The sequence below is a fragment of the Thunnus thynnus genome, chromosome 13 (assembly GCF_963924715.1).
Source record: "Thunnus thynnus chromosome 13, fThuThy2.1, whole genome shotgun sequence".
NCBI classification, from domain to species: Eukaryota; Metazoa; Chordata; class Actinopteri; order Scombriformes; family Scombridae; genus Thunnus; species Thunnus thynnus.
In genome coordinates, this window is record NC_089529.1 from 10,715,663 (window position 1) to 10,740,376 (window position 24,714).

General features: G+C 41.0%; 1 protein-coding gene across 12 annotated transcripts in view; it reads left to right on the forward strand.

Moving 5' to 3' along the window:
- The window catches only part of LOC137195440 (connector enhancer of kinase suppressor of ras 2-like), a 31,431-nt gene that overhangs the window by 4,035 nt on the left and 2,682 nt on the right, over positions 1 to 24,714 (forward strand). The window contains exons 2-20 of one of the 12 annotated variants that reach the window (XM_067607804.1): positions 749 to 912; positions 3,522 to 3,724; positions 4,894 to 4,999; positions 5,711 to 5,773; positions 5,869 to 5,988; positions 9,071 to 9,130; positions 9,228 to 9,296; positions 14,513 to 14,659; positions 16,212 to 16,330; positions 17,403 to 17,605; positions 17,773 to 17,862; positions 18,730 to 18,920; positions 19,031 to 19,079; positions 19,200 to 19,378; positions 19,486 to 19,559; positions 21,071 to 21,142; positions 21,398 to 21,465; positions 22,885 to 23,003; positions 23,085 to 23,574. In XM_067607804.1, the coding sequence (XP_067463905.1) occupies positions 749 to 912; positions 3,522 to 3,724; positions 4,894 to 4,999; positions 5,711 to 5,773; positions 5,869 to 5,988; positions 9,071 to 9,130; positions 9,228 to 9,296; positions 14,513 to 14,659; positions 16,212 to 16,330; positions 17,403 to 17,605; positions 17,773 to 17,862; positions 18,730 to 18,920; positions 19,031 to 19,079; positions 19,200 to 19,378; positions 19,486 to 19,559; positions 21,071 to 21,142; positions 21,398 to 21,465; positions 22,885 to 23,003; positions 23,085 to 23,574 (2,586 nt within the window). Of the gene's footprint in view, positions 1 to 748; positions 913 to 3,521; positions 3,725 to 4,893; positions 5,000 to 5,710; positions 5,774 to 5,868; positions 5,989 to 9,070; positions 9,131 to 9,227; positions 9,297 to 14,512; positions 14,660 to 16,196; positions 16,331 to 17,402; positions 17,606 to 17,772; positions 17,863 to 18,729; positions 18,921 to 19,030; positions 19,080 to 19,199; positions 19,379 to 19,485; positions 19,560 to 21,070; positions 21,143 to 21,397; positions 21,466 to 22,884; positions 23,004 to 23,084; positions 23,575 to 24,714 lie in introns of all 12 variants that reach the window. The other 11 variants (XM_067607803.1, XM_067607805.1, XM_067607807.1 and 8 more) reach the window with 11 other exon arrangements.

Consider the following 24,714-nt stretch of genomic DNA (forward strand, 5'->3'; position numbering starts at 1 on the left):
AATCATTGGGGCAGCGTTCTGGTCTATAGGAAGCTAAGAGTACAGGGAGTTAACACAATATCACACCTATAACACCTAGAAAATATTAAATCCAATAATACAGAGAGTATGCAATTTTTGTTGATTTTTGTGTCCGAGAGATGTTCAATTCAATTGTTAAGTTTTTTTTTGTGATGCTGTAATATATTGGGGTTTTTTTCTTTGCAAGATGTTCCTGTCCTTGTGTCCACACCCTGTACTCTGTGTATATCGATGAAACCCGTTGACGCAGATAGAAGGTGCAGAATCTGTCGGTTTGTTTTAGTTGGCTGCACTTCATCAACTGCGTCAACAAAAGACTTCACACCTGCTGCAGCACCGAAAGATGTAAAACAAGCTGAGCACAGACACACTGCTCCTTTTAGTTGAAAGCTTTTTCTGTTTTAAAGCAGAAAATGTGCCGTGGAAGTGTTGGAGAAGGGGGGAATCTGTCAGATTTCTTGTCAGACATAGACTGTTTCACTCATAGGACACAGCAACAAAATAAAACCTGTGCACAAACAGCGAAATCAGATTTACAGCACATATTCTGGCAAGGAAAGCAATATCAAGCCCTATTAGAAGATTAGAACACATAATGCAAGTTAAGATTGCACAAGAAGCTGACTGACTAATAAAATCTGAAAATCTGTTATCGCCAGCAAACAAAATTTTTGCCTTGTCGAGCTGTAGTGAAAGTTTTCCTGTCAATCTGTGTGTTTCCTTTCAGGCCTGGACGACTGCCTGCAGCAGTACATCAAGACCTTCGAGAGGGAGAAAGTAGGGGGGGACCAGCTGCTGCGTATCACCCACCAGGAGCTGGAGGATTTGGGGGTGTCCAGAATTGGCCACCAGGAACTCATACTGGAAGCCGTGGACTTGCTCTGCGCTCTGGTGAGTCCAAGATTCCCACGCTGTCGTCCCACCACTCACTTGATAGAGTCACAGACCGTTGCTGTCGGATGAAGTTTCTGTAACGCATTTGGTTCCTCCTCAAAATTCACTGGATAAACCCCAAAAATGTGCTGTCATCAAGCAAAAAAAAAAAAGTTTTTTTCAAAGATAGTGGAAAATTAACATTTTGCTTTTTTTCTAGCACTTAATTGGTAAGACATTTATTGAAGGAATAAAAGGATTTTGTTTTTTGTCAAGATAAACACACTATAAACACACACAAATACTTTTGATAGCTTTAAACTTTAAGCATTCGCCTGTCACAACAGATAAAATGATTTAGGCCTCAAACATTACAGCAAATCTACCAGAGTTAATAATCTGACCAAAACATCCTCTACAGGCAAATCTTACAGCCGTCATCAGTGCTGACATGGATTACAGCCTCTTTATGAAGTGATTTCTGCTCCCAATCTCAGACCCACAAGTTTTGTGTGTGTCAGCGTTGTAGGTTGCTGTTCTGCTGATTGGACTAATGCGCTGCCAAAGGAGTGAAAGCATAATATTTATTTTAACAGTCACTCTACGTGGCACCGCAGCGCCTTCAGACCTGTGTTACACTGTGATCCAGGTCAGCGGGATCACAATGTGTATGTAAGAAAAACCAATGATGATGTAACTTCCTGTTCAGAGTCTCTTCCACTAGTGTAAAACCTACTAGATCCTGATAGAAGAATGTAACACACTTTTAATAATTGATAATTGATTAATTGTTCAGGTATTTTTTAAGCTTTTTTTAAAAAAAAAAAAAAGATTTGATGGTTCCAGGATCTAATTTGTGAGAATTTGCCGCTTTCCTTGGTCTTACATGGTAGTAAATTGAATATGCTTCAGGTTTTGGGCTGTTTCTTGGACAAAACAAGACAATTAATGATACCGCCTTGTGCAATTGTGCAATTTCTGGATGCATGTAGGATTGTGATTGTGTTATTTGATCCCATAGACACTCAACGATTGAGCCGAGATAGCCTGATATTGCTGTTTGACATTCTTTAAACTACACCAAATTCATAAAAAGGTCTGTCTGAAAGCATTTATTAGTTTCTGATTCTGGGAAAGTGGGAAAAACAGTAAAATTCCCCAAACTACTATATCTCTGAACTATTTCTTTAACCAAATCACACACATTTAGATTGTTCTACATGATCTCCTTTTGATAAGCGATGTAATAACTAATGTAATATTTTTCCACTTCATTTCACTCCCTTGAATCAGTTTATGCATGACATTTTTCACAATTTTCTGATGTTTTATAGATCAAACAAATAGTCAATTGATTGAGAAAATAATTAATCAATAATGAAAATAATTGGTAGTTGCAGCCATAATCACACTCACTGTAGTCAAAAGCACATTATTAGGTCAAAGAATATGGAATATATATATGTACGTATATGTTTTTTTTCCAACAGTTAGAGCCCTAAACAAATGTTAACTTTTCTTATCACTCCACTTTGTCTATGAATATGTACTTCTTTTCAAAACCCACATTTTCAAAATCATTTACTCAGAAAATCTGTTGTAGATTCAAAACAGTAAAATCTTAACTCTTGAAAACATTTTCATTTCATTTGTTTTCCACTTGCTCATTGGTGTGTTACATATTCTATTGCTTGGTTATATTTTGGTATCCGTGTTTGCTGATTTAGACATCTGTTAACTTACAAAAGTTCTAAATTCATGTGTCGTCTATTTGCTTCTAATTGTTGTAGCCATGCTGTCCATAGGAGATAGAAGTTACAATATTCTTCTCAACAGTTTTTAATAAGTGCAATTTAATATAGTACTATAATTTCCTTCCTTTTCAGATCTTTATTTTCATTTGCACGCTGAGGAGTCAGTGGGTCAATCAGAAAAAAAAAAAATCTATGGTGGTGTCAAAGGCGTTAGAGCTGGAGGAAATATAAAAAGAGAAGATGGTAAAAGATGAATGAGAAGTAGGAATGAAGGCGAGAGGGTGGAATATAGAGATGAAGACGGGTATGCGTTAGCCCTTGAGACACATAGAGAGACTGGATGTAGATTTTGTGGACTGTGGTCACAGATGCAATCTGAATCTAAAGTCCTCTCATCCTGCATCGATGCACGGGGGGCCTTGCTTCAGCCCCAAAGCTCCTTACGTAACTGGGATTTAGTTTTAAGTCTCTCAGGCACTGCTGTATTAAATATGATTAGTGGCCCTCCTGCCGCGCTCTCCCCTCCCAAGAAAGTCTAACGTGACAGACGCCCACAGGCCTGCACGTGCAGTTTGGCATACAGGGTAATATGTGTTCTGCTTTCTGTAGACATGCAAAGTGACAGCTAGAGGGGAGCGGGGCAGGGTGGATGGGTCAGTGGTTTCATTCCTCACGTTTGTCATATGAGCAGCATCTTCTATAGCGTTAAAAGGTGGGCTGAAGCCCCGGTGGTCTTTTTCTGCACAGAGCAGTGTCAAGACAAAAGCTGCATTTCCATCTCCGCACTGGAGATATTCTGGGAACGGATCACAGTCAAAACAAACACTGACAAACTGGTCAAACACAATGAATTTACTTTCCTCTATCCTCTAGAATTACGGGCTGGAGACTGAGAATCTGAAGACTCTTTCTCATAAGCTCAACGCATCGGCCAAGAACCTGCAGAACTTCATCACAGGGAGGCGGCGCAGCGGTCATTACGATGGCCGAGCCACCCGCAAACTACCCAATGACTTTCTTACCTCTGTGGTGGACCTCATTGCTGCCGCCAAAAGCCTTCTGGCATGGCTAGATAGGTGAGATTTGACAAAAGGTTGCATGTGTGATAACTTTCAAACATGTTAAAAGGCACATGACACACACACACATGGATACATTCATGCACAGACAGTGTTTTGTCTTGAGATTTTGTAGCAGATCTTTGTAATTTGATTGGATGTCTTTGCCCTTAAAATAATCTCAGGTTCATACTTGTGATAGTTGATTTTTAAGCAACAATACTGATATGATGGAGTATTTGAATTTCACATTTTCTTTTAATTTTACATTGGTTGAAAAGAACCTGTTGTGCTGCTGTACTGCAGTAAATTAAATATAGAAAGACTGGCTTCAGAAAGGATCAGACAATCTTGTTTGTCATGATTCATTGGTTCATGTAGTGTTTTGTAGAGACTCCAAATTTTACCACATGCAGAGCAGTTTTGTCGTTGTTTTTTTTAATGTTATTTCCATGACCAATCAGCTGACATGAAAAGATGAGTAAAGGCCTTATATAAGTAGATTTTGACAGAGTGGCCAAAAAGGCACTGAGCAAGTCTATTTATATGTCGCTTTATCCCTTGCTTCTCTGTGGGATTGTGCCAGTGAGTGTGTGTGTGTGTGTGCTTGCGTATGTGTACGTTTGATGAATTCAGAAGTTCAAAGCTGACAACATTCAACAGAAACAACAAAGTGAAATGCTATTTTGTTTCCCATATATGCAGTCATAATCTACAACAAGCATTCTAATTAAAATTCAGCAACATTTTCATGTTCAAAATGCATCATTATAGACAGAATTACACTTGGCAGCATAAACATGACAGGACTCTGGAGTACAAAGGTGGAAATTAAGATAAAAATTTGATTTTTTGGGTGTGTACAGGGTGTATTGGTGCTGATATCTGGTATCCTTATCCAGGGTCTTGACATCATGATGAAAAGAAAAAGCTTAATAGCGAACTAATCTTTACACAGTGTCAGCTATTTCTGGCCTTTACCACATATGATGACTGATTATGCACTACATGCATAATAAGGACTCAAAATTGTAATATTAGTCTCTAAAATCTGACTCAATATCTTTAGAAGATTCAAAAACATGGATATAAATAAAGGAATCCTGTATTTGTGTGTTTGGAAATGTTCCCACAGATTGACCAGTGATTTAGTCTCAAAGGAAGAATGATCTAATGGTTCATTCCAGGTGCTCCTTCTTTTTCAGGTCCCCATTCGCTGCAGTGGCAGATTACTCTGTAACCAGAAACAACGTGATCCAGCTGTGTCTTGAGCTCACTACCATTGTACAACAGGTAAACAAATTGTTTAATAATAATTTACAACTCAAACCCAGTTATTAACTTTTTGTTAACAACAGTGAAATGTTCAAAATACCTCCTCCAGACAAGAGTTACCTGATTCATGGTGATGCCTAAATGCCTTATAACTTGTCTTCATTGTACTGTAATGATCTGTAAATGATGCACATATTTTCCTACATTTTTAGAAAGCTTAAATTTAGAAAAATAATTTGTATTATCGACATCAGAATGAACAACACTTCATTATGTTGGTGTTTGCACTTTTCTTTTGTTTGTTTCATAAATTAACGTGCTTATAAGAATCACTTAAATAGAAGTGTTTAAGTTGGGCTTAATAACTAAAGATTCTGCAGATTACATTTTAATATCTGTGTATTTGTCTTTGCATGCAGGCTTGTATGGCCCTGAAAGTTCAGTAAATAATGAGAGAAGTGATGCTTAATAGTTTGAGGATGGTCACTAACGAGGATAATGTTTATACAAAGTTAAGAGAAACATTTAAAATCGAGAGAGTTGAAGGCTGAGAGAGAAAGAGAGAGAGGCATGCCTCCGCATTGGTGATTCATTTGTTTTGTGTTTGTGCATGCCTGTGTGGGAGTGTTGGGGGTTATAGGTGCCAAGCTGCTCGGTTTTTGCTTATATCCACCTACAGCAAAAATGCCAATAATAACTCCATTTTGACACATTCTCTTGAGGTAACAGTGCTCTCTGAATGTTCCCCAGGACTGCTCTGTATACGAAACAGAAAACAAAATCCTGCACGTGGTGAGTTGCTGACTTTAATCCATTGGATCAAATGTAAAGGTTACATCGCTAACACTTAAAGATTGTATTCATGCCTAATTTGTCCTCCTCCCCAGTGTAAAACTCTGTCTGAAGTGTGCGACCACATTATCTCTCTGTCCTCGGATCCCATGGTGTCCCAGGCTGCACATTTGGAGGTTGTGCAGCTTGCCAACATAAAATCCACTGAAGGATTGGTAAGACTTTTGCTCACTCAGACATAAAGAACCAAACTCATTTTTTGTGAGTTTCTGATTGGTCATCCAATCCAGTTAGTCTTTAGAGGATGCTCTGTGTGTTTCTGTGGTGTTACAGAAGATTTGTTGCTCTGTTCTCTGCACATATAAACATCATATCTATATGAAGTAATTATTGGCTTTATTCTGTAGATTGCTGCAGATTATATTGTTAGCTAGTTTTAATGATGCATCTAAACCTGCACAAATATAACAGAAAAATACATGTCAATGGCAGAAATTCACTCTTTCAGATATTTCAGTCAGTCATGTTTCGTTTACAGATTAAATGAATGCCGTAGCTAAAGTTTTCCCTCTTATTCATAATGAACTTTAATAATGCTGAATACTGACATTTTGAGATATGACTGACCTATGGAGACGGTCATCCAGTCACACGCTGGGTAGCTGCTTTGGACCAAACTCCTAAAACTCAACAGCATCACACTGCACAGACTCACTCATGGTAAACACAACAGTCTGTCAGAAGCATACAAGCCCGACACTCCTCAACACTATGTGGCACCTGCACATAAACAGGCTTCCAATATACTTTTCATTACTCCTGAATATGGTTTAATATACTTAAAATATAGATGTTAAATTGTTTTTCAGGTTTGATGAAATGAACACAAGAAAAAAGCTACCAAAAAAAGTAAAGTACAAGACTACTAATAATGCTGGATGATGGTGAAACCTACTAATTACAGAAATCCCAACCGCATGACACTTGACAGCATATTGACTTCTGTTTCATTCAAATATGGCATGTAAAAATTATCATGCAGCATGTGTGTGACTCACTGCAAAAAAAAAAGTTAATCCAGTTGCTCAATCACTAATACTAACTGCCTGATTTGTTATTTCCAGCTCAAAGCTTTGATATAAATACCATACAAATACACATATGTAGGTATTTTGGGTCACAAACTATTCACTTAAAGGTGTACTATGCAGGATTTGTCCGTTGGTGTTTGTAAACAAAACATTCACAGTTAGCCCCTCCTCCTCGGCTCAACGACACCAGAGAGAGAGAGTGAAAGAGAGCGCGAGAGCAGCAGTGGTTGAGCGAGCTGAGAGTGACTGAAGAGAGGGAGCAGCACTAGCGAGAGCAAAACAGTGACTCTCATAAATAAAACATTATTTTCTGATTTTTTCATGGCAGTTACGTTCTAAAACACAAATAAACACGCCCACACCTCCGCACAACCCTGCGGGAAGGTGCCGCATTGCTGGATTGTGTGTGAATGCAGCTGAAGTGCACGCTTTATCCTGTTCACTGTGGCCTCTCTGCTCTGAGTGTGTGTGTGTGTGTGTGTGTGTAGCTCAGCCCTGCCCCCGGTCAAACAGACAGAGAGCAGAGGAGGGAGACGGAGACAACGATGTAACCAGGTCGCTAAGTTTTTATAGAGTCCTGACCTTACACCCTGTGCGCTGTTATTGGCTGAAGGCTACACACCCACTGTCCAAAGATTGACGCCCAGAAACGTCCCGAACACAGCAAAATAATAAGAAAATAAGAAAATACAGGCAGAAGGCAGAGTCCCTGTAGATAAATACACCACCACACACTTCTAGTGGGTCATAAGTGATGATTTAGGGGGATTATTTTTGTATGAGTCCATACATTGTTTTTTAGGAAAATCCTGCATAGTGTACCTTTAAAGGCTCAGTCGACCCAAATTACAAAAAGCATATTCGCCTCTAGTGGTAATGACCCACGCAGATAGTTTTGGTTTTATTTAACCCATGTTTTGAGATAAACATATTTCCCCAGTACAATGCAGATGAAAGGAATCCTATTTCTGGTGTTCACAGCGTTGAACATTTTTCATTAAAAATAAACAGAAACAGTGTCCCTGTCACTGGGTTTCATCCAGAGACATTGCTGGTAATAGTTTTCATCTGGTCATCCATAGTAACCGGGACATTGTTTACTGGAAGACAAGTGGCTGTTGAATTTTTAAATTGGCACTTTAAACAACCGTTGTGGTATCATTTCACATTTCAAAGTAAGTAAGAATATTGAGGCAAAACATAAACACTGCGTGCTGCTGCACTGTCCAATATCTAATGGAGCTGACTGCAGCTGTCCCAAAACTGGGTTTCGCTGAGCTGGTGGGCATATGAGTCAGCTGCTAAAAAGCAACATGAAAAGAACATGTTGCCCATGTTAAAATGATCAAAATACAGAGAGCTGAAATTCAACAACTGACTGTGAATACGCTTACTTTTGTGACATACTATAGATACTATGTTAAGTAGCATAGTAGACACTTATTTTTGCCGCCACCATATAACCATCAGTGCTTTGTTGAACTCCATCTTCGCACTGACCTACACTCAGGCACGAGCGCCCTGCTTGGGGCCACAATAAGAGCCCCACCCCCACACGAATGCTTGCAGGGGGCATGGAAGTTCTCTCATCCGTTCAGTGAAACCTGAACAGAACAGTGGGCCAAGTGGCCTAAAAATAAACCTCTTACACTCATCTTCAAGACTGGCATGCTGCTTCTGTGTATCAGTGTGAGTGTACTCATGCACATCTGTGTGTGAACGTGTGTCTGGACGTGTGTTTGTGTGTGTGTATGTGCGCGTCTGTTCATAATGCACTTACGACCCCTTTTAGTGAAAGCTTTGAGTTTTAGCTTTTCTGCAACAGACAAACAGTATTTGCAGATAAATAATCCTCCATGTTTGATTCAGTCTGTTTTGAGGAGCATTTGATATTTGGTATTTTTGAAAAGTATAGCCATGTGACCTTTCTGAAGTTATTAAAACATTTGTCTTATGAGGCAGATGCCAGCTCAATATGAAGAAAAACATTGGAGCTGAACAAGAATTGAGATAAATCCAGATTCTTGCCCACTTTGCTCAATAATCAGGTTAAAACAAATGCTAATATTTGCAAATATGCTGTGACCTTGGTCTGTTCTACAAATGGCTGTGTGACTGAGCTGAGATGCATTGTGTTTAATGAGCCTTGTTTTAGGGTTTGTTTTAAAATGTTAACGTAAATTTATGTGCTGCTTTCTTTCCACAGGGCATGTATATCAAATCAACATATGATGGTTTGCATGTAATCACCGGGACGACAGAGGGAGTAAGTTTAAGTCTCTTTGTGTTCACCTACTGTGTGTAGATATTCACAGTGAATTTGTGCAGCAGTTAATGACTCTGCCTCTCTGTCTGTCCATCAGTCCCTGGCTGACCGCTGTAAGAAAATCCATGCTGGAGATGAAGTCATTCAGGTCAATCATCAGACAGTGGTAAGACCATAGTATTTTCTCTCTGGGTTATTTTATGTTTTTCATGTTTCCTATCTGAAGTTGTGGATTCTTTTTGTGCATGTTTTTGCATTTTGTGGATTGATTCTGTAAGTTTGTTTAATTCATACAATCTTGTTTTGTACAAAAAGATCTGCCTCAGATTGTGTGTATGGTGTGAGTGTGTATGCAGTTCCTTTATACATGTTCACATGTGTGCTGCAGTACATCCACAGTGTGCCACTGCAGCACCACTAGACCTGTTATTGTCTAAGTGGCTGACTGCTGTGCCTCTTATAGGTATTTGAGAATGTGGATATGTTGCTCTGACTGGATGGGTCTGTTACTTCTTGGCCAGTTGGATGGTCAGCTGAAATCACTGAACTCACGCTCACAAGAGCCTTTCAGTTGATCAGGTGGTACCTGCGTAGGGCCATCAACAAACAACAGGTGTTTTCACTTATTAATTAGATGTTTCCTCAATATTGTGTGGGCGAGTATTGACTGTGCTTTATTACATCTTCCTCACATTCTACATTAGAGCAGGACTTTCAAATTTTATAGTTATTTGGTTAGGCGACCTCACATTATACTTAATATAGCTCCCGACTTTAGCAGAGCTGTAATCAGCCAAAATAATTGAAAACACTTGTGTGTGTGCAGGGCCGGACCTAGCACACTTGGTGCCTTAGGCAAGCTTCCCCTGGCGCCTATGCAAGGGAAATGATTACACATCCATTTTTCTTCAATAATCTCCAAAAATGAGTATTTGAAAATTTAGACTGTAGCACAATACCTGCAGTTGCCTAGCAATGGTTATTGTTTTTCCTTTATCCATTCCTTTTATTCATATGTGCATGGGTTGTCTATTTAAAAATAACAGTATCATGTACAGTTTTTTTCTTAATGATTATAAATTCACCAGCAAGTATACGTGTACTCATGTACATGTTCCCAATCCTAATTTGGAAAGCCTGCCCTGACACTTTTTTCATTCCAACCCAGAATAAATACAAATGCATGCACCTTTTGACAGGGTTGGTGTGAGGTAACATTAACCTTTTGACAGGGTTACATAGTGTTGCCAGCTGAGCTGAGCTAATGTTAACCTTATACTACACACGCTACACTACATCAAAACTGGTGTAACATTGTTTACTCAAATTTAAATTTTGTGACACAACAAAAATTATGCAAATTATTATATAGCTGAACTTGCGCTTATTTGTTTTGCTCCAGAAAGCCTGATGACAGTTTTGACTCAATGGCAATAACGTTTATGTTGCAAGCTAACGTCACACCCCCCTAACAAGCTAAGAAGCAAGATAACATGATGCTAACATGATTAATCTATTCGCTAAAATTGACAAAATGCAAAGTTAACGGTCAAAATTGCATACCTTTCTCCTAAGGACGTTTGTCGTCGTCTTCTTTTTTCCTTTTTTTTTGTACCGAGCCCTGGATGGCTTTTGCCTTTTCATTTTCTCTAACTGCAGTGCTCCACATACACTCCACTCCACAATACCCTTCAATGCTCTAGCATGTTCTGACCGCTATGATCACTCACTGATGATTTTTTCTGGGTGTAATTTTGGCGCCCTCCTCTGGGTGATGCCCTAGGCAACCGCCTATGTTGCCTTTAGGAAGCGCCCCCCCCCGTGTGTGTCTGTATGGGTGTGCAGGGCCTTTTCACTGCTATTTGCTGAAGTAGCATTGTATAAATTCAGTGCAATTGAAAGCAAAAACTTCCTATGGTGCACAATTTATATATAGCACCCTTTGTCTAAAATAATTGCTACTTGTGTGTGCAACAGCAAGACGTATGATAATTACACAGCTCAAGTCAGGTTCATTTCAGTCAGTCAACTCACCCACTGAATGCAGCCATTTTTTAAAGAGAATAAGTGCAAATGCAGAGTTTATTATGCTTTCGAGACTCTTTCATCTCACTGTGAAGTGTGGTTTAAAGGCGGCCAAAAGTCAGAGCGGAGAGGTGTCAGCGTATGCTCCTCATGGGGAACCAGAAGAAATACACTGTATACCAACAACCACTGGTGGAAAGTAACTAATTACATTCACTCAAGTACTTAAAGGAAGACGCCATAGCACACATCCTCCACACCACCCTATCTCACCTGGACGAAAAAAGGAAGCTGTGTGAGATTACTGTTCATTGACTACGATTCAGTGTTTAACACCATAGTTCCCTTCAGGCACGTCACAAAGCTCAAGGACCTGGGATTAAACACCTCACTGTGCATGTGGATTCTCGACTTGCTGACGGGCAGACCCCAGGTGGTGAGGATAGGCAGACACACCTCTTCTGCCCTCATCCTTAACACTGGAGCACCCCAGGGTTGCGTTTTGGGCCCCCTGCTATACACCATGTACACACACAACTGTGTAGCCACTTTCAACTCCAACTCCATCATCAAGTTTGCTGGCGACATAGCTGTGGTCGGCCTGAACACAGATAACCATGAAAAGGCCTACCTGAAGGAAATAGAGGACCTGACCCGCTGGTGTCAGGACAACAACCTACTCCTGAACATCAGCAAGACTAAGGAGCTGACAGTGGACTTTGAGAAGAAGCAGGGAAGGAACTACGCCCTTCAATATCAATGGGTCCTTGGTGGCGAGGGTGGACAGCTTCAAGTACCTTGGTGTCCATATCACTGAAAGTCTGACCTGGGTGCTGCATACAGACTCAATGGTGAGAAAAGCAAGACAGAGACTGTTTCAGCTCAGACGCTTGAGGAAATTCTGGGTATTTCCTCAAATACTGAGGAATGTTCTATTCCTGGAGAGCGTCCTGATGGGGAACATCACTGCCTGGTACGGAAACAACACCAAACAGGACTGCAAGGCTCTGCAAAGAGTGGTTCGGTCAGCTGAACATACAATAGGCGGTGCTCTACTCTGCCTACAGGATATCTACATTAGACACTGCAAGAATAAGGCTAGAAGAATCATTAAGGATCCCAACCACCCAGATAACGACCTTTTCTCCCTGCTGCGGTCGGGAATAAGGTACCGGATACATCAGGCCAGAACTGAGAGGCTCAGGAAGAGCTTCAACTCTCAGGCCGCTAGGATCCTAAATGAGGTCACTGCCTAAGACTGCCCCCACCCCTCCAATCATGCACATATATTATTACTATTTCTATTCTATTAAATTCTTTTTCATTTAGGAATTGAAGGAACTGGCGGGATTACATTTCACTGTGATTGTACCTTATATGATTAAATGTGACAAATAAACTTGATTGATTGACTCGGGCTGGGACAGAGTTCCAGTGGATGCTGGAGTGGTGGTGGAGCTGGAGATGTCCACTGCTGCTGATGCTGCTGCTGCTGTTGCATGAACAAGCAGCAGCTCAGAGTAACTGAGTGAGTTTGAGAGTTAACTGTAATCTTACTCTCGGCACAAAAAAGCACATTTCACTAAAAATTTGAACTATTCCTTTTAGTTCATGATGATTGATTATTCATGAACATCCCGATTGGATACACTGGTGTTGGGTGGATGGAGGGCACTAAGCTAGAGGGAACCCTTTGGAGAAACAAAGTAATATTTCACTGAACAGTAGATATGTGTTGGCGGTGGCCTGGGAGTATCTCTTCTCACAGAAAGATACAAAAAACAAAAAAGAAATGCTCTGAAAGTTTTTAATCATAACACAAAAAAGACATCTTCAGGCCTGCAAGATATTAAAACAAACTTTGGGGCTTAAAAAAACACTATTATGGAAAGAGGAGGTGGTTGAAAGAGTTCACGGATGACTGATCTACAATAAAAGCAACTAGGAGAAGTCCAGCAGTAAGACACGCACCAAAGTTCATTGGATTTGAGCATCCCTTTCCATGCAAATCAGACATACAGTAAGAAAGGCTTCTGAGGCAAAGGAGGTTCATCAACCAAAGGAAATTAATAAAGAAAAATCCTCAGAGGTAAAAGTTGCCTTGTGATTAACTTTGAGAATGTTATTACATGTGTAGAATAAGCTAAAGAACTGGCACATTATTCAGTGCTGTTGAGCACAGGATTAGAAGGCTGTAAAAAATTACGACAGCATGTCAGAAATAAATAACTACAGGCAGCAATGATAGATTGAACCTCTGGTGGAATTGTCAATAAATGGGGAAGGCTCCAAACACATAAAAATCTCCATGCAGGACAGTAAATTTATCACTGGAGAGTGTTACCAGATTCCCCTGAAGAGAGAGAAACAGAACGTAGAAGTCAGTGACACAATGTTTATAAGAAACACCTTAAAGCAGGACATTTCTTAACAAAAGCAGAACACTAAATAGCTGAAAACAAGGTGAGAATCAGGGGTGCTTTAAATAAACACAATCTTTTTTGGCCAGACACAGCAAGACAATCTTTGTATTATGGAATAAAGCAGGCTTTGGATTCTAAAAGTGTCTGTTTCTGCCTATCTGTCTCTTTAATGCACTCTGTGTGTGTGAAGAATTTCTGTGTTGTGGCTGTCAAGGTTAAAAATTACTTGGAAAGGAACAAAGTGATTGCTAGGTCAGTGCCTGAAAAATGCCAGCTTTCTCAGGCTGCTTGGAATACACAATGTACTGAAATTCAGTGCAGTCAGCCAAGCAAGAGAGGATATTTCCTCCCCAAACTGGACCTGGCATATTTAGTTCAGCAGCAGACAGTGTTTCTCTGGGCAGGGTGTTTTTTGTGCCAAATGTCATCAGAACTGGGTTAAAGACTATTTACAAGGCATGCAGCTGTTCACGATGTGCAACATCAGTGCTTACCACAACATGACAGTGCCTGCAGATTGATATCACAGGAGGTGTACGAGCTGCCCTTGGGCATCCAACTTTGTATTTAACATCATTAACACAACCAACAGAGGCTGCAGTTCCCGACCATCAGGATTCATGTGTATTATTAAAATAACAAGTAAAACAATACTTTGAATAAAAAGCCTGCGTGGCAAGCCAAACTTCAGCATAAAATGGGAAAGAAAAGTCATCCAAATCATATGCGAAAAGAGACTCTGATAAACAGCCACAAAGTATTTGGAAGATCAAATTTAAAGGTATTTATGAACTGGATGTATTGTATGTTAAATCCCTTTTGTGATGTACTGATCCCCAACTGGACATTGATATTAAAATATCGGCTTATTATTGGATGAATCCTTCTATGTCGAGGAAACCTTTAAGTGTATCATGCTTTTGTTGTTTGCTAGGTGGGCTGGCAGCTGAAGAACCTGGTGAACTTGTTGCGTGGGGACCCTGCAGGTGTCACCCTGACGCTGAAGAAACGCCCACAGAGCACGCTCACCTCAACTCCCGCTCTGCTCAAGAACATGAGATGGAAACCGTTGGCTCTGCAAGTATGACTGCTGCTTTCATCCTCCACAGATAATGTTGATGCATACCTGTTTCTGTATGTGAATATGGATGTGCATCATGAGTGTTATGTTTGTATATGTGTATATTTCTGTGCTTCTGTCCCTTTTCATGTTAAAAATAAGACTGGACAGACTTCTGACACAAGACACCAAAGTCTCGCATGAGCCAGTAAATGGCCAAGTTATAAAATAAACAGAAAAGTACAAAGTAAAGATGGGGTGGGCTCAATTAAAGTAGTAGCTTTGGAATACAATGCAATCTAATACAAGAGCCCTGAAACAAACATCATCCATGTAAAGCTCATAATGTTCAGTTTCTTTTCAGAGATAGCTATGGGTGTTGCACTGTATTGTACTGATATTGCTTTTATTGCGTCCACCCCATTTATGTAGCACAACTTGACACTAATTGGTTAAAGCTTCCAGCATCATTCATTCACAAGTTGACATTTCAGCCCTAAGTGGCATCTGTTGTCCTACTTTGGCCAAACCAATTACATTATTAGGATCGTGTGCCTGAGCCAGAATGGGTGGAAATGAGAGGGGATGTGTATTAATGTAGCCCAGCCTTTCTTTGAGTCCCAGGCCAGAGAAAATGTTTTTACCCCCCTGAGGCCCTGAAGCGCAGCACCGCTCAGCCTCCTCCTCCCTCTTCACATCCTCACATTCTTCTTCTCTACCTAAATCCAATTTGCTCTCCTGCTGGCATTTTTTAAGGACAGAAAAGGAGGGAAAAGAGAACATGAAAACTAGAATGTTTTCTTTTCTGAAATGTGACTAAAATTAAGAATGTCAAGGTAGTCTGTTAAGTTATTGAAGAGAACAGTGTGCTGTGGAAGCCCTGCAGCCTCTGACATGCATAATGGTCTTATGATGGAGCACAACTCTTGATAATACATCTCTGATATTAGTCAGCTGTGTGTTATGCAACATATTAGCATAGTTTCAGCAGTGACAAATTAGTATTCCATTGTTGAAAGAATTTCAGTTCTTACACATTTAATAAGCTCTGAAGCGTTTTTTGGATAAATCTATCAAAGTCAAATGTTTTATCGCTGCAAAACAGACATCTTGATGATTTTACTTTGGTTTAATATAATACATATTTCAAGATGATAATATTTTGTTATAAAGGTATCACAAATAAACAAGGACAGGCGTAATCTATCTCCGTGCACTGCATTTAACAGACTATGTAGGCTACGACCAGATTTTCCTTGACCTGAATGAGAGGGATGACTAGACTGCACACCAACCTGTCTTCTTGTGTGCACCAGTTAGAACTGGAGCATCAGAAACGTACAGTACACTGCTCATTTCATGGTTGAGATGCTCAGTGGCACAGCCTGAACCGAACGAACCGTCCCTGACTGACTAACTGACTGAACTGCTGTGAACTCCGAATTTTCAATGTGTCAATCCCTGTAACTGTTCCTCTCTCTCTCTCTTTCTGTCTGTCCTCCTGTCTCTCTCTCTTTCACACACACTCACACATACACACACACTCACTCACACGCAGCCAATCTTCCCTCAGAGCCCCAGCAGCAGTGTTGCCACGCCCACCAGCACTTTAAGCACTCCATCCAGGAGGAGTAGTTGTGCCCTGCAGGACCTCTACATCCCACCTCCTCCAGCAGAACCCTACACCCCCAGGTGAACACACACATAAACAACGTAAAATAACACACAGTGCTTGTTTTCACAAATATTAAAGGTACCCGGTGGAGTTTTTGACCACTAGTAGTGCTGTGGAGCAATGCTTTTACAAGTGGGTTCCTGTTTTGGCGTTGCGATACACATTTCTGCCGCCAAGTTACAGGCCTGAAATACATGCAATGAAGCTATGCAATGTGCCACCATAGGCACAGTCCTGCCAATGGTCTCAAACGATTCCAATCTGATCTTCCAATGATCTAGAAGTGGCTGTGATGAGCCAAGAAACAGCATGCGAGCATGGATGTAACCAATGAACTAGTTAGAATATTTTAAAAATCTGCTTTACAAATGTTTCATGAGGAATGAAATGGATTCTGCACTTTTTTTGGCCTCACAGATACACACAGTGTATTTGTTTTGTTGTACAAGAAAACTCCAGAAGGCATCTTTAATATTGCTGTTTTATGTGTTTTTGTAATGTAAATTTTTCACTGAGTATAAAAGACTAAAGCTAACACTTAGAGGGTGAGTCTGGTGGTATTCTATATTTTAGCCAAAGCTTGATCTTCTCTCCCATATAGCTCCATTGTTGTCCAAAAAGTATTAAAAACACATCAGTGACTCACACCATTTCCTTCATTACCATGAACATGGGCACTGTAGTTTATTTTTAGTCAATCCCTCATTCACCATCCTGCTGACATAAATACTCAAGTGCACCAAAGGCGTAATAATCTGCAGCTGAAAATAGTCCCCAACAAATATACTATTTACCCCTGTTTGAGTAAGATTTTTAAAAAATGACATATAATAAATTTTTCAGGGTGCATATCTTTTCTAAGAACAAATGGGCTTGGGGGTGAGAGCCACAGACAGGGTAGGGAAGTCGGAGAGTATTTAGGGATGGACTATGATTATAGCCTTATTCTTTAAGATCAAAACATGACTGTTTATGACCGATTACATGCTGAAGATGTCAAATTTTCACCCTACAGTACAGTTTTCTTTTCGTGCACTAGTTCAAATCTTTACTGACATTAAGTTGCTTCCTGCTTTTCTGTTACTGCAGAGATGAAAAAGTAAATCTGCAGGAGGACGATCCTCCGTCAGACGTCCATGTCGCCAAGGGATCTGAGTCACCAAACTCCTACCTGGACCAGGAGTGTCGGCGGCGATTTCCTCTAGTGGAGGAAGACGCTATACTATACTGTTATGAGTACGACCAAAACCAAGACGTGTCATCAGTCCGCAGGGGGAGCACTCCCACCTATGGTAAGACTTTGGCCCTGTTAGACGACCCGCTGCTGTAATCGTGAGAGCCAGGAGCTCAGAGTCGTGCAAATGTGACGTTCGTATGTTTTCGAGACGTCTGCAGCTGTTTGATGTGTGTGTGTGGGCAACTGTGTGATATTGACGTTCCCTGGGCCTCCTTGCTCCAGGCAGGCTCAGGCCCATCTCAATGCCGGTGGAATACAACTGGGTGGGAGACAACGAAGACCTGGCCAAGCTGAAGAGAGAGAGCAGGAGAGGTGAGTGGGAGGCAGTGGGAGAGAGAAAAAGAAAGGGTGGCAGAGAAAAGGAGGGAGAGACAGAGAGGGACAGAGGGAGCTGAGGTGAGTGGGTGGATACCTCATAATATCCTCACCCTCTCAGATCTCGGAGCCAAAAAGTAGAAGGATGAGCTGGCCTGTCAAAACTGATAACATGCTGGATATCAGTTCTTGCCTCCATCTCATCCATATGTTCATAATCTATCACTGCTCCTTTTTTACCCTTCATCCCCCCCTCTCTCTCTATCTGTCTCTCTCTCTCTGTCTCTCTCTCTCTCTCTCTATTTCTCACTCTGTTTCGCTCTTTCTCTCTGTTTAGATATATAAAGTACGCTGTTGCTTTGGCAACCGTAGGAATATATTTTCCTGAGATTTTCACATTTTGTTGGTGACTGTTGCGCTAGGTGGTAAGTGGAGTGGGAGGAGACTGAATTGCTTTATTTCAGTCTCAAAGAAAGATTTGAGTGATGTGTTTGTTTCCTCTGGGGATGGTGGTGATATGTTGCTCCTTTGGGCTTTTCAGAAAAAAAAGTGATGGTGCTATATTTATCTACAAGAGACAGTATTTGAAAGTTTTCAGGGCTTCCTGCCTGACAACAGCCTTCCTTTGTAGATTTTTAAATGCCTTTCATGCCTTTTTTAGAACTGGTATGTGGTTAAACGTCCCTGGTCCAGGTAGAAAAACTCATTGACAAGTCAGCTACTTCATTGTGTTATTGAATTGCTGCAGCATCTTGAAATGCAGATGCATTTTGGGGAACTATACAAAGCATTTATTATGCAAATGACAATTTAATTTCATAAAGTGTGTGCAGTACTGAGTTTGCCTCTATCGTGCCCCTGCAGAGAATTCCCTGCTGCGTTTTGCGAGTGAAGACAAAGCCCCGGGGGAAGAGTTCCTTCTAGGACGCAGCCTAAGTCAAAACAGGAGGAAGACGGAGAGGGGAGGCAGCCCCACCCATTACACACTTGTCCCCGCCCTCCAGATGGAAGTCTCCCTGTCCACATCCAGCTCTGACTCTGCATCCCTCTACCATGTTAGTCCCCTGTGCCTGTGTGATCAATGAAAGTCAAATGTTTTTGCTGCGAGATAGCGTAGAAGCAGGAGCTTCTCCTCTGCATGACGTCACTCTGTTTTGCTTTGCAGGTGTTTGAACGATCCTCGCTGCTGTCAAGGTCAAAGAAGAAAAGTAAAGGTAGGAATAAGCGGTTTCACTTGAGCGCTCACGTGTACTCAAACCCAAACATGAGCAGGTGTTTCATATGGCGTGTTTTCTGATTTCTCGTCTGTTCTGCTCCCCTGCTGGCGCCTGTAGCTGGAAGCCCCATGTCTTCAATCAGTAAGCGGCGGATTTCCTGCAGGGACTTGGGTCAGGGGGACTGTGAAGGCTGGCTGTGGAAAAAGAAGGATGCTAAAACCTATTTTTCTCAGAAGTGGAAGAAGTACTGGTTCATCTTGAAAGGCACGTGCCTGTACTGGTACATGAACGAAGAGGTGAATATGATGATTTTTGTCAAAGCTTTAAAATACATCAATTTAGAATGTGAAGATTTTTTTTATTAAAGGGCACTTTGATTTAACTCTGCTGTTGCTCATCACAGGACGAGAAGGCAGAGGGCTTTGTCAGCCTCCCCGAGTTTAAGATTGATCGTGCCACTGAATGCAGAAGGAAGTTGTGAGTAGTTTTTCTTTTCAAGCTTTCTAGATTTGCATTGCTTTTCCATTAATTTTCAAAACGAGAAAAAAACTGGATACAAATTCTGTCAGTGCAGAGGTAATTTGTGCAAATTGGTTCTTGGCAGAAGAAAAATTGGCATATATATTGAAAACCTTGAGGTGTTGACCGTGCAAAGCGGACAGTTTACAGAGGATGCCTGACTCACAAACAAATTGCGCTCACCCTATCAACTAGCAACATTTAAATATGTTATACATGTAGGATTGCAGATGCATACATTTGTGCCTTTATTATAATTTTGTATAGGATAAAAATTTAAATCTGAGTCAAGGAACAAAAAGCTTTAAAACTAGAAGCTGTTGTAGGACTGGTAGTAGATGTAGAAGACTGAGTTTACTTACTAGCTTATAATGCAGTACAGTAATAGAACAGATGTATAAAAAGTTAAACTAAAAACCATAAAACAAGAATTAAGAACAAGACATGTATAGATCACATTTAATCAGTTATGTAAGCAATTCTAAGCATAAACAAAGCTACTTAAGAAAGAGAGACTAGATGGACCACACTGTCATGGCTTACTGGGACACATTAATTGTGAACATTAATGTGATTAGTAACACCTGTATGACAAGTCAAAATATGTTGTGAAACAAAGGCGTATTCAAATAGTAGACATTGCTTTATATTTGGTGGCAAATAGCTGTTAGCACATATGATGGGTTTGTTGTTTGCTGATTGGTTAAGGGATAGGTTCACAATTTTTCAAGTCTGTGTCAAAACAATATTCAGGTGCCCATATGAACATTGAAACAGGTTTTTCTTGCTGTAATTTCCCTCTTTCCGTCTCAGTGTTTTCCCGTTCAGCTGCAGTGGAAGGATTGCAACAGAAAGAGGGAACATGGCACTAAAAAGACAGTAACTTGAAACCTTGATGACTTGATTTGACTAATTTGGACAGCTGAAGCTTCATATTAGCTTCAATTAAACTTTTAAATACATCTTTGCACGCAAGGAGAGCTTGTAGAGTTTGTCTTCCATCCCTTACATTACACAGGAGGAATGATTACAGCAAGAAAAACAGGCTTCAGTGTTCATTTGGGCACCTGACTGTTGTTTTAGGACAGACTAGAAAAATTGTGAACCTCTCCTTTTAAATGCCAGCAAATTCAGTGGCTTTGAAAGTTATTATAAGAGCCTTGTGACTGATAATCTATGTAGATCTATCTTGATTATGCAACTCGGCTTTCACACCGTGGATACAGGATTGTGTTTGCATGCACCCTAATGAAAATGACTCAGACTTTCTTACAGCTCCCAAAAAAGAAGCACAGCAGTTAAATCTTATGATGCAAAGTCTTGCTGTTTTTGTGTCAGTCTGGATTACTGTATGTGTGATCGTGTGCCAGTTTATCTCGACAGTTTTCTGTATTCATATGGTAATGTATGCTATACATCCCTGTTCTTGTGCTCACATACGATTAAATATACTCCTGGTTCTCTTTCAGCGCTTTCAAGGCTTGCCATCCGAAGATAAAGACCTTCTACTTTGCGGCGGAAAATGTAGACGACATGTCCCGGTGAGTTAATGAAGCTGAGATAGTCAGGCTGTTAACTCTCTCAATCCCAATGCAGCCACATTTAAACCCCCCACTGGTTGGAAACTGAATCCCCCTACTGGACTGCCCACTCCACTCGAAACAAAGCAGTTTTGTAAGATGATTGATCAAACAGAGAGACACACACACACGCACACACACACAGGATCACAAGATGTTTTATTGGATGTCAAGCTGCTGTGCGTCATGACATGTGCGTCATGTTCTCCCCCACAGGTGGCTAAGTCGTCTCAGTATGGCAGTGGCAGGGTACTCTGAGCAAGAGAAAATTCGCCAGGACCAAGGTGAGATTAGTCACAGACTGTTGTGCAAAGGAGTCTTTGTCTGCTTCAGGTCGATGGTCAACAATTACATAAAAACTGGTGATATTAAGCAGCGGGACGGCAAGTTGTTAATTTTAGATCAAGGAGTCATATATAAATAAATAATGACGACTGCATAGATAATTGTTTTGCCTAGTCTTCAATTGGCGAGGTTTTAATTTGCTATCACAGGTTCACAGTAGTCATTTTCCATCACAGTGTATCTGCTCCTTCAGCTCCATCTTATACACGCTGGAAATAAATCAGCTTAAAGCTACAGGCTTCATGACTTTAACACCCGACCAACAAAAAAAAATCTACTTATGAACACATTTATTTCTCTGCTTAGGATGAGAAAATCTAGAAATCAATGTGCAGCAGAATTTCTGTGGATATTTAATACCACGTCAGGTGCGTACCGGCCAGAAAATTGCTATAAAGATGTCGTTCACTTAAATCATATTTTTGCTTGTCTAGATTCACACACTTGCTTTAAAGTGACGAGCTTGGAAACTACTTGTTGCCTGTAAAATTGCCCTGAAAATTTATATTAATTTCAATATATTTTATATATTGGTAGCTCTTACTCTTTTTCTTCTTCTTCTTTTTTTGACTTCAGGCTTAATCAGTACCATCTCCCCCCTTTGCTGTCAGTTGACTGTCAAAGTCAGAGGGATTATGAGGAAACAGATGGGGGGAATCGAAATGCTTAAATCATAACCTTGCATCGTCTTGTGTAATTTGATGCAATAACCTGGAAAAACCAGACCTTATGTGACAAATTCACAGATCTTATTTCAGGTACAGCAGCAGAGGCTTTTTAGCACCTCTCTTGCATTGTCACTTCCACTTCACATCTCACACAGAAGGCGTGCTTGTTATTCTCATATTCTGGCGTTCTTTGGCTTCTTACAAATGAACAGGAAATAATATAACTAACCCTTGTGCTATTTAGAGAGGCCTCTGTGGAAACCTTGCAAAGGTGGGTGGGTGAGGGCTGGTTTGTCATTGGATTTATGAAGGAGATGGCTTCAAGTTTCTAAATTAGACCCATAACACCTCCAGACGGCGTAACAGGAAGTTCTCGCATCTTTGATTCATCCTCTTTCACACTCACGCTCGACAGTAGTCAGACCTGGAGTTGTCTCCGTCACTCCTACACCACAACGACACCGCACCTACACCTGTCAGAACACCTGATCATTTTGACCTGAAGCAGCAGTTCAGAAGCTAAATCAGAAATTGGAAATGTGAATGATTCGTAGCAGCTACAAGCATCTGAACCATCGTCTTATAAGCCATAAGCCTCATTTTTCTCCTTGTAAAATGATATAAAAAGCTTCTCCTTTCTGCTGCATTTAAAGAGTTTGGTTTTGCTACAGAAATAATAACATGACACAGTCTGTTTGTCCACAACAGATTACTGGAGTGAGAGTGATCACGAAGACATGGAGATGCCCTCAATGCCCAAACAGGACAGTCCGCCACCACCTTATGACACCTATCCCAGAGCAGCCTCAGTGAGTCTGTCAGCCTGTAGTTTAATAAACAGAGACTGATTTCTTTTTTTTTTCCTTCACTAACCATCTGTTTGTATTTAGGTGAGTCCCTATATGGAACCGAAACGTGGCCACCTCTCCTCCTCTGACACGTTCCAGTCACGTTCATCTCATGAGGAGTTCCACTCTGAGCCTCAGGAAGGCAGCAGCGGCAGCAACAACGGCATCTCCCCTGGGCAGAAGGCGAGCAGCCACCGAAACTCGTGGCAGGACCAGATGGAGAGCAACACGAGGATGCACTACCTCCAAACGTATCCCATGGAGGAGTCCCTGCTATCTGAGGATCGAGACCAACTGGCGATGGAGTACCGCAGACAGTCCACCCTGCCTGCACAACGCAGCCTGCTGCAGGAACAGTACAGAGCCCTGCCTCTGCCTCTCAGGTCCAGTATTGATTCAGAGGCGGGAGGGAAACCCCGCAGCTTCACGCTACCCAGGGACAGCGGGCTCCACGCCATCCTGGCTGCCACCGCTGGTGCATCGGAACAGAGAGAGCCCCAGCACTACCAGCTGGACCGGGCCAGAGACACAGGTCAGACCCCAGGAGATGGAACAACCAGTGTTTTACACCTTTTCACACGTACCACAAGCGTTTAATATTTAAAATCATAACCATTTCTGAGAATCCAGTATATTGTGTCCCACTAGAGCTGAATCAACAACAATTTCAGTGATTTATGAAACAATAATACCAAAGATTCTCTAGTTCCAGCTTCGCAGATGTGAGATGTTGCTGCTTTTTCTGTGTTTTACATCTTTGTAAAGTGAATCTCTTTATGAATTTGACTGTTGGTCGAACGAAATAAGCAATTTGAAAACATCACCATGAGCTCTGGGAACTTGTGATGGACATAATTCACTACATTTTTTAAAATTTTAGACTAAACGATTAATTGAGTAATTAAAAAAATAATTGACTGATACATTGATAATGATGAAAGATACTGTTAGTTGCAACCTTACATCACGCCCATAATGATGCAGTTTTTAAAATTTAAAATCTCACACTAGACCTTAAGATCACCCAGATATCTCCTGATGGAGAGACCTTCCCTGCTCACTGCTAGAATATATCAGTATTTTGACTCATTTGTATTTTCTGGGTTATTCTGTTAAGCAAAGCTGCTAATGGCCAGTCAGAGCCAGCAAATGTCAGAGGTTGAATACTGGCTGTTATTTCTTTATTGGATTGGATTTGAAGCCAGCCCATTTGCTGTCCCTTAAAGACCTCCAGGGCAGTTGTCTAAGTGAGATGAAATTTAGTGTCTTATTTGATACTGATTTATGTTGGCAGTCCGCTCTCTCTCACTCACTCACGCTCACTCTTTCTCTCTGTCTTTTTTCTCTCTCTCTCTCTGTCTTTCTCTCTCCCTCTCTCTCTCTCTCTCTTGCCCGATCGAGATGTCACTGTGCCTCCGGGCAGTGTTTGGATGGTGAAGCGAGGAGGAATCCTTTCAGCCCATGTTAATGTTGAATTCTGAACAGGATAAAGAAACACGCCTAAGGGTCCTCTCTTCTTGTCCTCATTTATCTATTTGCTCTACTGTTCAGTCTCTCCACCGCTGCCTGTAAAGACTAGAGAGAAACACAAAACAGGCGGCAAATAAAGCATGATACATTTCAAAGCACAGCCCCAAAGCTTCAGAACGCACCACCCTCCTTCCAAAACACA